This window comes from Spea bombifrons, chromosome 5, assembly GCF_027358695.1.
Source record: "Spea bombifrons isolate aSpeBom1 chromosome 5, aSpeBom1.2.pri, whole genome shotgun sequence".
NCBI classification, from domain to species: domain Eukaryota; kingdom Metazoa; phylum Chordata; class Amphibia; order Anura; family Pelobatidae; genus Spea; species Spea bombifrons.
In genome coordinates, this window is record NC_071091.1 from 11,766,589 (window position 1) to 11,778,871 (window position 12,283).

General features: G+C 40.8%; 1 protein-coding gene across 7 annotated transcripts in view; it reads left to right on the top strand.

Annotated features, from left to right (window-relative positions):
* Positions 1-12,283, top strand: part of ABI1 (abl interactor 1) — a 32,436-nt gene that overhangs the window by 11,064 nt on the left and 9,089 nt on the right. For 4 of the 7 annotated variants that reach the window (XM_053466934.1, XM_053466939.1, XM_053466937.1 and 1 more), the window contains exons 2-4: positions 2,596-2,763; positions 5,987-6,163; positions 11,813-11,827. In XM_053466934.1, coding sequence (XP_053322909.1) covers positions 2,596-2,763; positions 5,987-6,163; positions 11,813-11,827 — 360 coding nt within the window. The remainder of the gene's footprint in view (positions 1-2,595; positions 2,764-5,986; positions 6,164-11,812; positions 11,828-12,283) is intronic. The other 3 variants (XM_053466936.1, XM_053466938.1, XM_053466941.1) reach the window with 1 other exon arrangement.

Sequence of the window (12,283 nt, forward strand, 5' to 3'; positions counted from 1 at the left end):
TGAATAATGGAAGTGTAACCGGGGTTCGGAGAAGTTTACTTTTTGTAACACTTTGGCCACTGTGTTCTGTTCTCTAATACATTTTATAAGGATCCAAATCTGTATTTTCTTTACTCAAGTTCCATTTATTATCAAATCCCTACCTCAAGCTGAAGAACCATATATATAATTTCAGATTGTTTACATGTATACAGGTGAAATACTTGCTTTTTTTGGTATAAGCTTAGGTCAACTGGGACAGTAACACATCTACTAATGTCTATGGAGTTTCCCAGGGAGTTGGGGGTACCGGCAGTTTCAGGAGCAGTCAGGGAGCCCTTGACTGGCAGGAGAAGGCCCTGAAACCTGGTATTGTCACTAGTTTGTTGGGTGTTACTAACGTGCCCAGTATATTCAGCAGCCAATCCCAGGCCTGTTTATTGTGTAAAGTTGGTGTCTTGTGATTGTGTCAACTTCACACTGTTACAGTGATGTTTAACACGCCGTTTTACATACCCCCAGGTAGAAGGATGAGGCCTAGGGAGGGGCCAGTCTGGGGTAGATATTTGTGTTAAACCATCGACAATAACGATTATTGTTTATTATTATTATTATTATTCTATTTATATAGCGCCAACAATTTACGCAGCGCTTAATACGATACATATCTTTGAGGGCTATGACAAGACTAGAACTGACAGACCGACAAACTGATACATTAGGTGGAGAGAGCTCGGCTTACAAGCTTGCGATCACAAGACATATAGAAATATATACATTGTGTGCATTATTATGTTGCTTGTGAGGAACAATAGAATGGCATAGTTTCAATCACCCAGCCTGACACTCTGGCTAACGAAACTCTATGGAGGAAAGGGTGTTTGAAGGGAAAACCAAAAATGGCAGCCACCAGGTCTGCAGATAAAGGAAGTTTATTGGATAAACCTCCTAGGACTAAAATGGTATTTAAGGCCTCCGGATAATCTTATCTGATCCGGCAAGAATCCTCTGACCTCCATTGAGGAAAAATACCATCTCCTTCTATTGTCCCGAACAGCTGTGACTCTTCATTCTTCATCCAGACGCAGGTCAAAGGTCAGGTGATCCCCCTCCCCCCATGTATTTATTTTCATACTCATTGTAATGCTGGAAATGCTTATAGTGCTTTTAAACAAATGAAAAGGGCATTAGAGCGGGTAGTTTTGATATGATGTATGGGACGTTCCTGGGAGTTCTCAGGGTAATGAGAGCGTCTGAGCTGTCTGCAGCCAGGAGATGCGAGACCGCCGTGATTTACTATCCCGGCCCCGTGGCCATGGTTTCCGCTCCCGAGAAAATGGGGATTTGTTCAAAGCAATAAATAAACTCCAGATTAGGCCAGTATCCTCCGCTCCAAACAGAGCAGTATGTGAAATATTGTGCGTTCTGCATACAAATGGGAAGACCGCTTCTAAAAGAAGGAAGAATAATAAGCGACACAAACATTAACTCTTTCACAACCTTCCAGTTAACCCTTCTATGACAGCCTAATGTGCAGACCGCGAACTGCCAAGTTATAATGATACATCTTGCCGTAAATATACAAGGAAAATGTGTTAATATGCCATGTTCTAAAGTGCGGATTGCCAGATCAAAATTATCAGGAAAGACTAGAGCTCAGAGAAGAGAGAGGGGAGAGATGTGATAGACAGCTTTTAATACATAAAGGGACTGAACAAAGTACAGAAGGGAAGTTTATTTCCGAGGAGGAGAAATGTTTAGATTAAGAGATCATCTAAAACCACAGGGTTGGAGGTTTAGATGTATTGCTGAAGGGGTGGTAGAAAAGTTGAACAGCCTACAAGCAGAAGTGGTAGCGGTTAATCCATTAAGGGTTGGGGATAGGCATATGGCTGTGGATCTAAGATGAGACAAGGAACTGATTAAGGAATAAGTGCCACTATTGTACTTGAGACGGCATTTGGGCTGCATTAAAGAATGAATGTGTTTTTACATATATTTTTTGGGGTGTTTCGTCATTTCTTTCATTGAGTGAGACCTGCTAGCCTCTGGCTTGTGCATTGCATGCCGTCCACGCAACACATTAGATAGTCCATTCGGTTAGGGGGCCCGTACTTTGAATATAGGTCCCGTTTGGTTCAGAGATGTGTGTAGGAGGCTGTTGGTTGTTGTTTTTGTGCATATTTGCATTTTTTGCTATTATTCTTCCTATAATCAGCCATTTCTAATGAATATTTAGTAAAATGCTTCCTTTCAACAACCAGGTGTTTATGCAAAGAACATAATTTTTATGGCAGTAGTGGAATTATTCAGCGTACAAACAGTCCTCAAATATACAGATAGAGTTTGGCTAAAGGCTTTGCAGAATGGCCGCTGTACTGTTACAGTGGCACCGATAAGTTAAGATTGTGAAGTAGTCCTGTAAGCACCTTCTCTCCTGTTTGTTTTACTGCCGATAAACCTCTCTGTAAAATATCTCGGGTCTCCCTCGGGCAGATGCACGCACACGCATGTGAAGAATGCAGCTTGCAAGGTCAGGGCTGTGCGCTAGGGCATGTGTACGCATTCCTCAATCGTACATACAGGTTTGCTTAATCTTTTGTTTTTATCTTCTAGGCACCTGACAAGAGGAAAGCGTTAGAGGAGACCAAGGCGTATACCACCCAGTCCTTGGCTAGCGTTGCTTACCAGATCAATGCATTGGCCAATAATGTATTGCAACTGCTGGATATCCAAGCCTCCCAGCTGCGGAGAATGGAGTCCTCCATCAACCACATCTCCGAGGTAAGTGGATACTTGGGCTTGTTGGTGGGGTATAATGGTCCTAAAATGGGGGGTGAAGTATATTCACACATTGCTGAAATCTTATCCACTCTACATTAAACATGCTTTGTAAAGTTGCTTCCTTCTAGCGGTATGACATCACTTCCTGCAAGCCTTGACATAAGAACACAGTGGAAGTGAATCAATTCCATGCCTCTAACACTTTTTGCAAAGTGCAGGTTACTGAATCTTCTCTACAGTGTCTGAGTAAGAGTTAAAAATACATAAATTATAAATGATATACGCATGAAGCATGGTCTCTTTATTCTGAAATATGCCCCCCCCCTTACCAGTTTGCTTATTCTTCCTGAGACTCTACATTCCTTCACCTAACCAACCATATATGTATATGTAAACTCCAACCCTTTACAGAGCACGGGGCGCTTGTAGAAATCTATGCACTGGAAGTCCTCCAGATTTCACTGGCTAACGTCCAGGACGGCCCTCGGCAGCAGGCTATTGAGTGTTAAAGTGCAAAAACCTAATGTGTCGCTGACTAACGCGGAGGTGCATAAGCAGCAGTCGGCTATTACCCGGTGACTGTCTCAAGATGCCCCAGATCTGTGATGGTTCATGTGATGTTTGTCCCTTTAAAAGTTAATTTTGAACCATCCCAGTAAGTGAACTTATCACGTGTGTGTGTGTGTGTGTTAAGGTGACCACGGTTTTTTTTTTTCTGCCATTCAGGGACACACTATGAAGCAGATGAGATTTACACACACACACACACACACACACACACACAGATTTACATATGCACACCGTCACATACACATAACATCTGGAAAGCTGTACAGTGTTGCGTTAGCATGAAGTCATTTAACAACCCACTTCAGTTAACAAAAATCAGGTCTGAATGTTGACAGCAGTGATCTGCTCTCACAAGTACATATTTCATACTTCATGTTAGTCGTCAAACATGTGTTCCGACAGGCATGTCCTGATTACCATTCCTGTTTTGGAGCTGACGCTAGGTGTGGGTTGTTGCATCTGATAAGTTTGTTTGACGTGCCGTACAAACCTGCTTTGAAAGAGCCTTATACTAGTTCAACGAACGTGGGTACACCACTGACAAAGAGCCTTTTAATTAAAGATTTTTCTGTCGTGTCGTGTAAATCAAATTTTAGCTGTCACCAGTTGATCTCTTCTCTTTTGCTCAGGTCTGCATTCTGATCACAGAACCATCTCACGTTGGTTGTGTTCCATCAGTAGTTAGACAAAGTCTTTGTTCATGGTGACGATGCAGTGTGTGGCTGCTGTGTTTTCAGTCCTATTTTTGCCCTCCTGGACATAGTTGCTATATACTGCTTTGAGTTTTATTGAGCATATTTGTGAAATCACCCGATATTGGCCCATCAGCCACCATTTCTCAGACTTATGTTTTCTACACACAGACTCCCCCATACTTATTACATTCTTCTTGTTCATTCTGAGGAGCTCGTCTGAGTTTTTAGGTAGGTTTCATAGAGGACCATGTCATTCTACTGCAGTCCCGGTCAGGTTGTTCCTAAAATGAACATGGCTGTTGGCCTGACATGACCCTGCTGACAGAGCTCGTAGTCATCTACAGTTCTGATGATTCTAGGCGAGTGTCCTAAAAAAGAACGAACAAGCATCGTGGGAGTTGTAGTTCTTTGGTTAGAGCTACGCTTGGAAAACCAAAATCTAACATGGCAGCTGCAAGGGAAATATGTTTATTCTCACAGGATTTCTATTGTGAATGGGCTGGCGCGGTGAGCAGAAGCCGCCTTCCTGAAATAGATTCCCATTTTTAGCTTCTTTCAGCTCCCATCTCGTTTTAATAATCAGTACATTGTTTTATCTGCGTTTTCAGTTTGCAAGCACTGCAAGGTGTAAACCTTTCACCATTTTTGTAGCTTCCATTTATAAAGAGGCTATAGAATGTCTCGAGGAGAGGGGCTATACGATCAAAACACATAGATGCCTATAAGATGGAAAATGATACGTCAAAATGTTAGAACAAGTGGCCGTAATCTAGAACCAATGGGTCAGAGGCCTATACCTAATGTATGGAAGTTGTCAGTGATATAAATACTTGACTTCTAAGCCTCTTGAGTGTTAAACTTTTTGGGCCAGAATATTGACAGCAGGGCTACCATCGTGAACCCTTTCCTGCAGGGCTGTGCTTTAGCGGGTGCCATGAGGCTTCCATCGGGGTTCCTTGTTTGGTTTGTCGCTTCTGTAACTATAGAGTAGTACCAAGTTAGCCATAGGAAGAGAGAAGGTACATTTGGTGAAGGTGGTACCTTTATTGGCTAACTGACTCTGGTCTATGCGTAAGATTGATTGTGGGAATATAAACTAATAAGCAGTTGAATTTTTCTCCCGTTTTCTCGGTGTTGGTCGCCTACATAATGGAGCTTGGACTGCCGGAAACGTTACTTTCCTTCTCTATTAAAGTAATGGTTAAAATCAATTAACAGAAGTGAAAAGTTGCGTATGTGCCAAGAAATGAAAGCAAGAGGAAATTCCGGTTGCTAGTTTGCATTGGAAGACAAGTCAATTAAACAGCTTAAAACATAATTATGGTGTCATGGGCCAGTGAGGCGGAACTAACTAATGACATCAATATGGCTAGTTGAGTGGATTGGAGTCATTAAATACAGTTTAGTGTCCCTGACACCCACGCTATAAAATAATGCACATCGCATTACTCTGAGTACTTTAATATGTATTCTTGCAAAAAGCAGATATAATAAAATGAAAGCACTTTTCAAGTATCAAATAGGAAACCTCTTTTTTAAGATACCCCAGAGAAGTTTACAGCATTAAAGGGGAAGTCTCGTGGCAAAAGTACTCTTCTCCATGAGCATTAACCCCAATGCTATATACATTAATGTAGTTTATTATTTGCGTAAACCTGGTATCATATAATTTTGTTCCAATAAACTCTATCTGCAGACCTGGAGGCCGCCATTATTGTCAACCGTGTGATATTTTTGATGACTTTCCTTCTCAAACACCACACTGAGCCGATGCTTTATGGCAATGCTAATGAAGTCCTTATCATACAGGCAGTCTGATAAGGAGTCAGGGTGCTAGTAGATTGGGCTAAAATAACAGACCTACAACATGTACACATGGTTAATATGCAGCTGCCTGAAAACATTAGAGTATGGGAGAAAAATGGGCACAATTTATTGATTGATTTATTTTACTGCAGACTGTGGACATCCATAAAGAAAAAGTTGCTCGCAGAGAGATTGGCGTCTTGACGACAAACAAAAACACAGCACGAAGTCACAAAATTATTGCTCCTGCGAACATGGAGCGTCCTGTCCGCTACATACGGAAACCCATCGACTACACGGTGCTGGATGATGTAGGACACGGGGTTAAGGTAAGGACTGTGTGTGAAAATTCTCTGACATGGCTCATGATCTTAAACCCCTGCGTGTTGTATTCTTGACATATGATTTTTAGGGCATATTTAACAAAAATAAGTTAAAAATGCAGTTTCAGCCAGTCCTGGTGGAACTACAAGTTCTTACCTTCTCATGCATGAGTCTGGAATCACCAGCTTTGTCCTCGGGGCTGCATTTCGCTGGAACCGGGCACTAAACTCATAAATGTGACCTTATACCAGTAAGCGCATGCTGGCTTCTACATCATTCCCGACATGCAGGAGCGTAACAAGGAGGTTACAGGAAGGAGATATGGCTGCTTCCTATTAAAAAAAAGCTCTCATGCCATCATATGCACTTTCATGATAGCGGCGTAAACCCCCTCCCCTCCTAATGCCTGGAAGGTGTCAGAAGATTGCGCCCCCCCTGCATGATAGTTCCAGGGGATCTGAGACCCCCCACCTCCAGCACACATGCGCGTAAATTTTAATTTCTGGTTATACGGCTTGTAAAGGTAAGCGTGTTTCTTCTCTTCTTTCATCAAAGCTATGCGTAGGAAAGTACTTGCATATGCATTCTCCGTTAGTGCGGCAGCACTGGTGTGTCCCTTTTAATCCTTTTATCCAAATGGATAATTTACGCGGCTTAGAAGAATTCTATCCCCAGATAATGGCATGTACTGGATCACTGGTAGCATCGCAGCACACAGTGCCTCAGCTCTATCAGGCTGCTGATTCTCCGACGCTCATGAGGATACGCTTATGTTCTATCCAGAGATCTCCGGGGATAATGTGATTTATCTTCTTATGTTAAATTAGGTCCGTGATGGGTGATCTTTCTTAATCAGAGTTAAAATGTTTGCGGACTCTACGGCTTGACGTATTCCTCTTGTTTAGCTCACGATCTTAAACCCCTGCTGCATGTTATATTCTTGACATGTGATTTTCAAGGAAGATTAACACAAATAAGATGGAAATGCAGTTCAAGCCAGTCACAATTAATTAAGTTCTGGTCTGATTTGACTTAAAGTGCTTGTTGATCTGGTTCCCTGCTGTGGCACTGGGCATTGAGTGATAAGCGTCAATGTTTCACACCTACAAACATTCCTGAAATATATATAATATACACACACGCACTACGTCTCAAAAGTTTGGGGTCACTTAGCTGTTTTCATGGAAAACGAGGACGTTTCTGGCTGTAACAGAATTGCAAAAGTTTTTTCTAACGATCAATTAGCCTTTTAAACTTAAACTTGGATCATTGGAACACAGGAGTGATGGGAGTGATAAAGGGCCTCTGTACGCCTCTGAAGATATTCTATTAAAAATCGACCATTTCCAGCTACAGTAGTCATTGACAACATTAACCCCGTCTACGCTGGATTCCATTAATTCATGTTACTTTAATGGACTTTATCCGCCTTTAAAAGCGTTCCTCTGGCCATTTAAAAAAGATCGGCGTTTCTGTATTAAAGATGTTCTCTCCTATATACTTCCAGTCAGTGACTTGCAATATAATCAAGAATCTTTATTGCCCATTTCCACCCCTCTGAAAAATAAAGCTTGGCTTCCTAACAAGCATGTGCCAGTAAACATGTCTAACTAAACACGTTTCCATTTGTAAAGGTGCAGCTACATGTAAGAGCTGCGCATGGCGTGTTTGAACGCATGGACCCCGTGTCCCAATTAATGCTGTTTGTATGTTGTCTTCTGGTGAATAGAAATGAGTCATTCCCCGCGTTCGATCCATTAGTTCTAAGAAAAGCTTTTGTAGAGAAGGTCCACCTACACTAAATAAAACAATATCTCCTAGCAACCCTCAACTCCGTGCTACGTTTTTACATGTCAAGGTATTTTCTTTGTGGCATCTTGGTTCCGCGAATGTGGGGAAGTTAATGGGCTTTACCTTCTCCTTTCTCCTACGCTTCACTCCTACATGGATTATTTTGGTAGAATCATAGAAGAGCCTCAATCATTCTTCTCTCCTCTCCCCATTTAAATGCAAATAATCCCCCTCATTCCTTACTCAATCTACAGAAAAATTATTATAATGGATGGAGAAGTTATTTGAACCCCTACCCCCATTTTTTTTCCAAGACATTGAAAAAGGTGGGTATTATTTACCCCATGCCACCTAAAGGTTCCAAATATTTTCTTTGACAACCCACCACAGCCATGTCCTGGACTGTTTTATATGACATCTAGTAAGAACAAGCCACCAAAATTTATTTTTTTCAAGGCTGTAATGTTTTTTAAGAATTTCTGGTTGAAAAATCTGTCTCTCGCGCAAGTAGCATGTTCATAAAACTGTAATCCAGAATGTTCAGAAATATGCTATCTCATAAAATAAATATTCTCCCCTGGATTTAAAGTCGAGGCTTGTTTGAAAGGTCCAGTATAGTACAATACTTGTTTACTTTTCATTAATGTATTAAAGAAATTCAGATGAAAATGAGACTAGCTCAGCCGAGAGCAGATAATCCTAAATAGTTTGGCCCAGGCTTCAAGCCCTTTTGGGAGCCAATAAACTTTTTGCCTACTTCTGCCGCTACAGAGATGAAGTCTCTTCTTTTGCCTGGAGGGTCTCGTCTAGACATACCTCAACGTCAAAGCCCATGGAGGCCAAAACATACATGTAGAATGGTTGGTTCCATTGATAAAAGGACATTTTCCGGTTGGCGTAGTCTGACCGTTTGGCCCAAGAGCAAAATGATGAGACTCTCAAGCAGGAGCTTACTGTGGGAAGAATACATATTTTCAAGACTATACTTATACTTTATATTATATTTTCACTTTCCTCTGGAAACTCCTTGCTTCGATGCCTCTTTAAATGCCATAATGTTATATTATGACATCATAAATCTAAACGGAAGAACAGCACTTTTAGACAATGCTGTGAATGTCATAAAAATATCACATTTAGTATATATACAGTAAATGAGCTTTTGGACAAAAGGTACTTTATTTTTAAACCCACCTTTATACATATAGTGTGTTTTTTTGAGCTAAACAGAAATATGCACGTAGATTGATTTTTAACGTGTTTCAAAATGTGCGTTATTAGAAGGTGGTTTTTGTGGAAAGTAGCTGTGTGCTACACAAGAGATAATTTTGTCATGTTCCTCTTTTTAGACTCTAGTTAGAAAAACTGTAAAAACACCCCGGGGGACTTAGACATTTCCACTTTAGGTTCTCGGAGTTTCCTTTATTCTAGTATTGAGAAAGATTACAAAATAGGTCTTGAAAAGGGAATAATTAGGCTTTTCTATTTTCTTTTCGTTAAAGTTTGATTTGACAGGACAGTTTGCTGAAGTTGTGGTTTCTGTTCCTTGTCGCCACTAAACATTAAAGAGCGCGAACCCTGGTGAGCTTCTGCTACGGGAAGAGCTTGGCTGTCCCTTTTATAATATTTAGTTATATTAATGAGATACCTTGAGTTATACATCATGCAGGGTCAGCTATGGTTTTCTTGCTGGAGAAATTAGGTAGCGTTGATGTCACAGGCGCCCCACAAACGCAGCAAGAACTATTACCTGCCGGCCCTCGACGTGGTGTTAAGGGGGCACGTGGGCGAGAAAAGGTTAATAGGGGGGAAAACAGCCCGTAGGCTTATTCGCCTCTCTCCCTGCAGCCCCCGGAGCAACTACAACTTAACACCAAACCTATTCACCCCACGACCCCCAAATTTTATTAGTAGTTTTAAAAATACCTAAGGAGGCTTTGGTAAGCCACTGGACTGCTCAAAAAAATAAAATAAAACAACCCTCAATTTGGCCAAAAAAAGGGAAAACTTTCAAATGTAAAAAAAGAACCCCAAAAAGGTAATGTTAACTCCGACAGCTGTAAAAAAGACAGAACTGATTAATTTTATATTTAATCATGCCTGATTTTTTTAGTGTCATATTCTGATTTTCATGTTATCTTGTATGTCGATAACTCAAGGGAAATCATGTTGTCCCCATGTTCTTACAAGTACCAACCACCCCCTACCTACCTGATAGCTGGATGACCTATTCTTACTTCTCAGGCCCTTTTTAATCCCCTCCTTTTATTGGTATTTTTCTCCTCTTCTCCGATGTCCTTTAGCAGTCACTTTTTATATATTTATCTTTATTCATTGACTAGTTAATAAATACCCTGCTTTTCTGCCATCGATTGACAATATTCCCTTCCTCCTCTTGATGGATTTTATTCCCAACGCCGTAAACTTTGACTTTGTTCCCTACCAAGAATAGGGAGCAAATAACTGGCCAGCTGACATTTTCACATAACTTAACAGTAATGCCGATGAACATCTGTTTTGTGTCAAAATTCCTCTAACTAGAAGACAGATGGCATTTACTGAGTGAGCTCTCATTCCCATGATAGAGATGACCTTCTGGTCAGTGGTGTTTTTCTCATCATTCTCAACAGTGATGGCCGAATCACAGATCTCTTTTAAAATACACAGCGATGGCTCTGTTGTCCCAAAAAGACTGTGTTCCCAGTAGGTCGCATTGCAAAATACACCGTCCCTCTTCTTTTAAGTTGCAATGGAAGCACAAGAAACTGTGCAAAGGCAGTTCCTAAAAGTTACGGCACGGAAAGAGTAGAATTGTACAAAGTAACACTAATCCTTTGGTCTGAGCACAGTGTTGAGAAAATGAGGGGCGATTTACCTATTTCACGTTTGTTGGAATGGAGTGAGTTTGCCATAATTTCTACATGCTTAATGGCTAAGCAATCTGTTTTGCACCCTCAACCATCCATTTGGTCAAGGAGATGTACTTGATATTGGCCTTCATAAGCTTTACTTTTCCATTTTTTGATCATTGGGCTCCTCTGCTCTCCTATGTTTGCTTGAGGTGATAATGTTCCATCATGTGTTATGACGTTTACAAAGGGCATAGAGACCGAGTAATAGTGAGGTGTTGAGAGAATGTGCTGTTGGCTGTTCTTAACATGTCTTGGTTTGTTGCCGGCGGCTTAAAACATGCATGATCTTTGTCATGACGGTTGACCTCTTGGTCCATCGACAGCAGTACATCAGACAGCCCTTCAGGTATAAGGAGAGAATCAAATAATCAAACTGTTTTATCCAAGCTACGTGAACACTTTAGATTTCTTTTTAAAAACATTAATGGCGTGTAAACTTTTCTGTTGTTATTGCCCCAATGGTTTCAAAATATAGTGGCTGCCATGAGGGCAATTGGTTCCAGGACAGCAAAGGCAGCATTCTAAAAACCTGTTACAAAAAGACAAGGTTTTAAAAACCTCATGACCTGGGAAAAAAAGAGGGCCAAGCTGACATGTGTAAAGGCCAAGTCTCTGATTTTTTTTGGGGCACCTAGAAGGCCCAGATTGTGTCGGGTTTCTGTATTAGAATCTTAAAGTCTTTGTTGAAACTTAAATACTCTTAAAGAACTTAAGGGTGGGCCATCATCAGATCTTTATGCAGATGCTTTCATCATTGTCCGATATGTAAGCGGTTTACCGTGTTGCATGTAATGTGTAAGTACATGGCTGTTCTCTTTTATCTTGTAATATTCACGGGGTTCGCTATAGGAAGACAATACCATCTGTGTTTCAGTGTTTGATCTCTCGTATATGTTGTGACGATCGATTAATTTTTACCTGTTTTTGTTTTTCCTTATTGCCATCATTAAGTGGCTAAAAGCCAAGGTAAGAGAAGTTATATTTCACATTTGATCCCTAATGTTATTTTAACCCAGGCTGCAGAGTTAACCGACCTGTTAAATCTTACGCCTCTTTCCTCCTGTCTTCTTTCTTTCTGGATACATAAAGCTATGTTTCTTTGTTCAGTAGTTTAGTCCATTGTGATGTGTCGGTATATTATCAATGTATTGGCATCATGATAACCAAACCATTCCTTTGTCTAACATACCTGTAGTGCTTTCCTTATTTATCGAGGCTTTTTTATGGAAGGCTTCCCAGACAAGTTGGATGGTTTAGATTGAAAAAGGGTGTTCTCGGACACCTCCATGTAAAGTTTTGTGTTCATCTTATGAAGCCCATTGGAGTAAAATTGCATTGGGTTCACAAATATTTCTATTTTCACTATAAACTCTATTTAGTAGATTAGTCACCATTTTTGTCCACGCTTCGCTCATATGAACT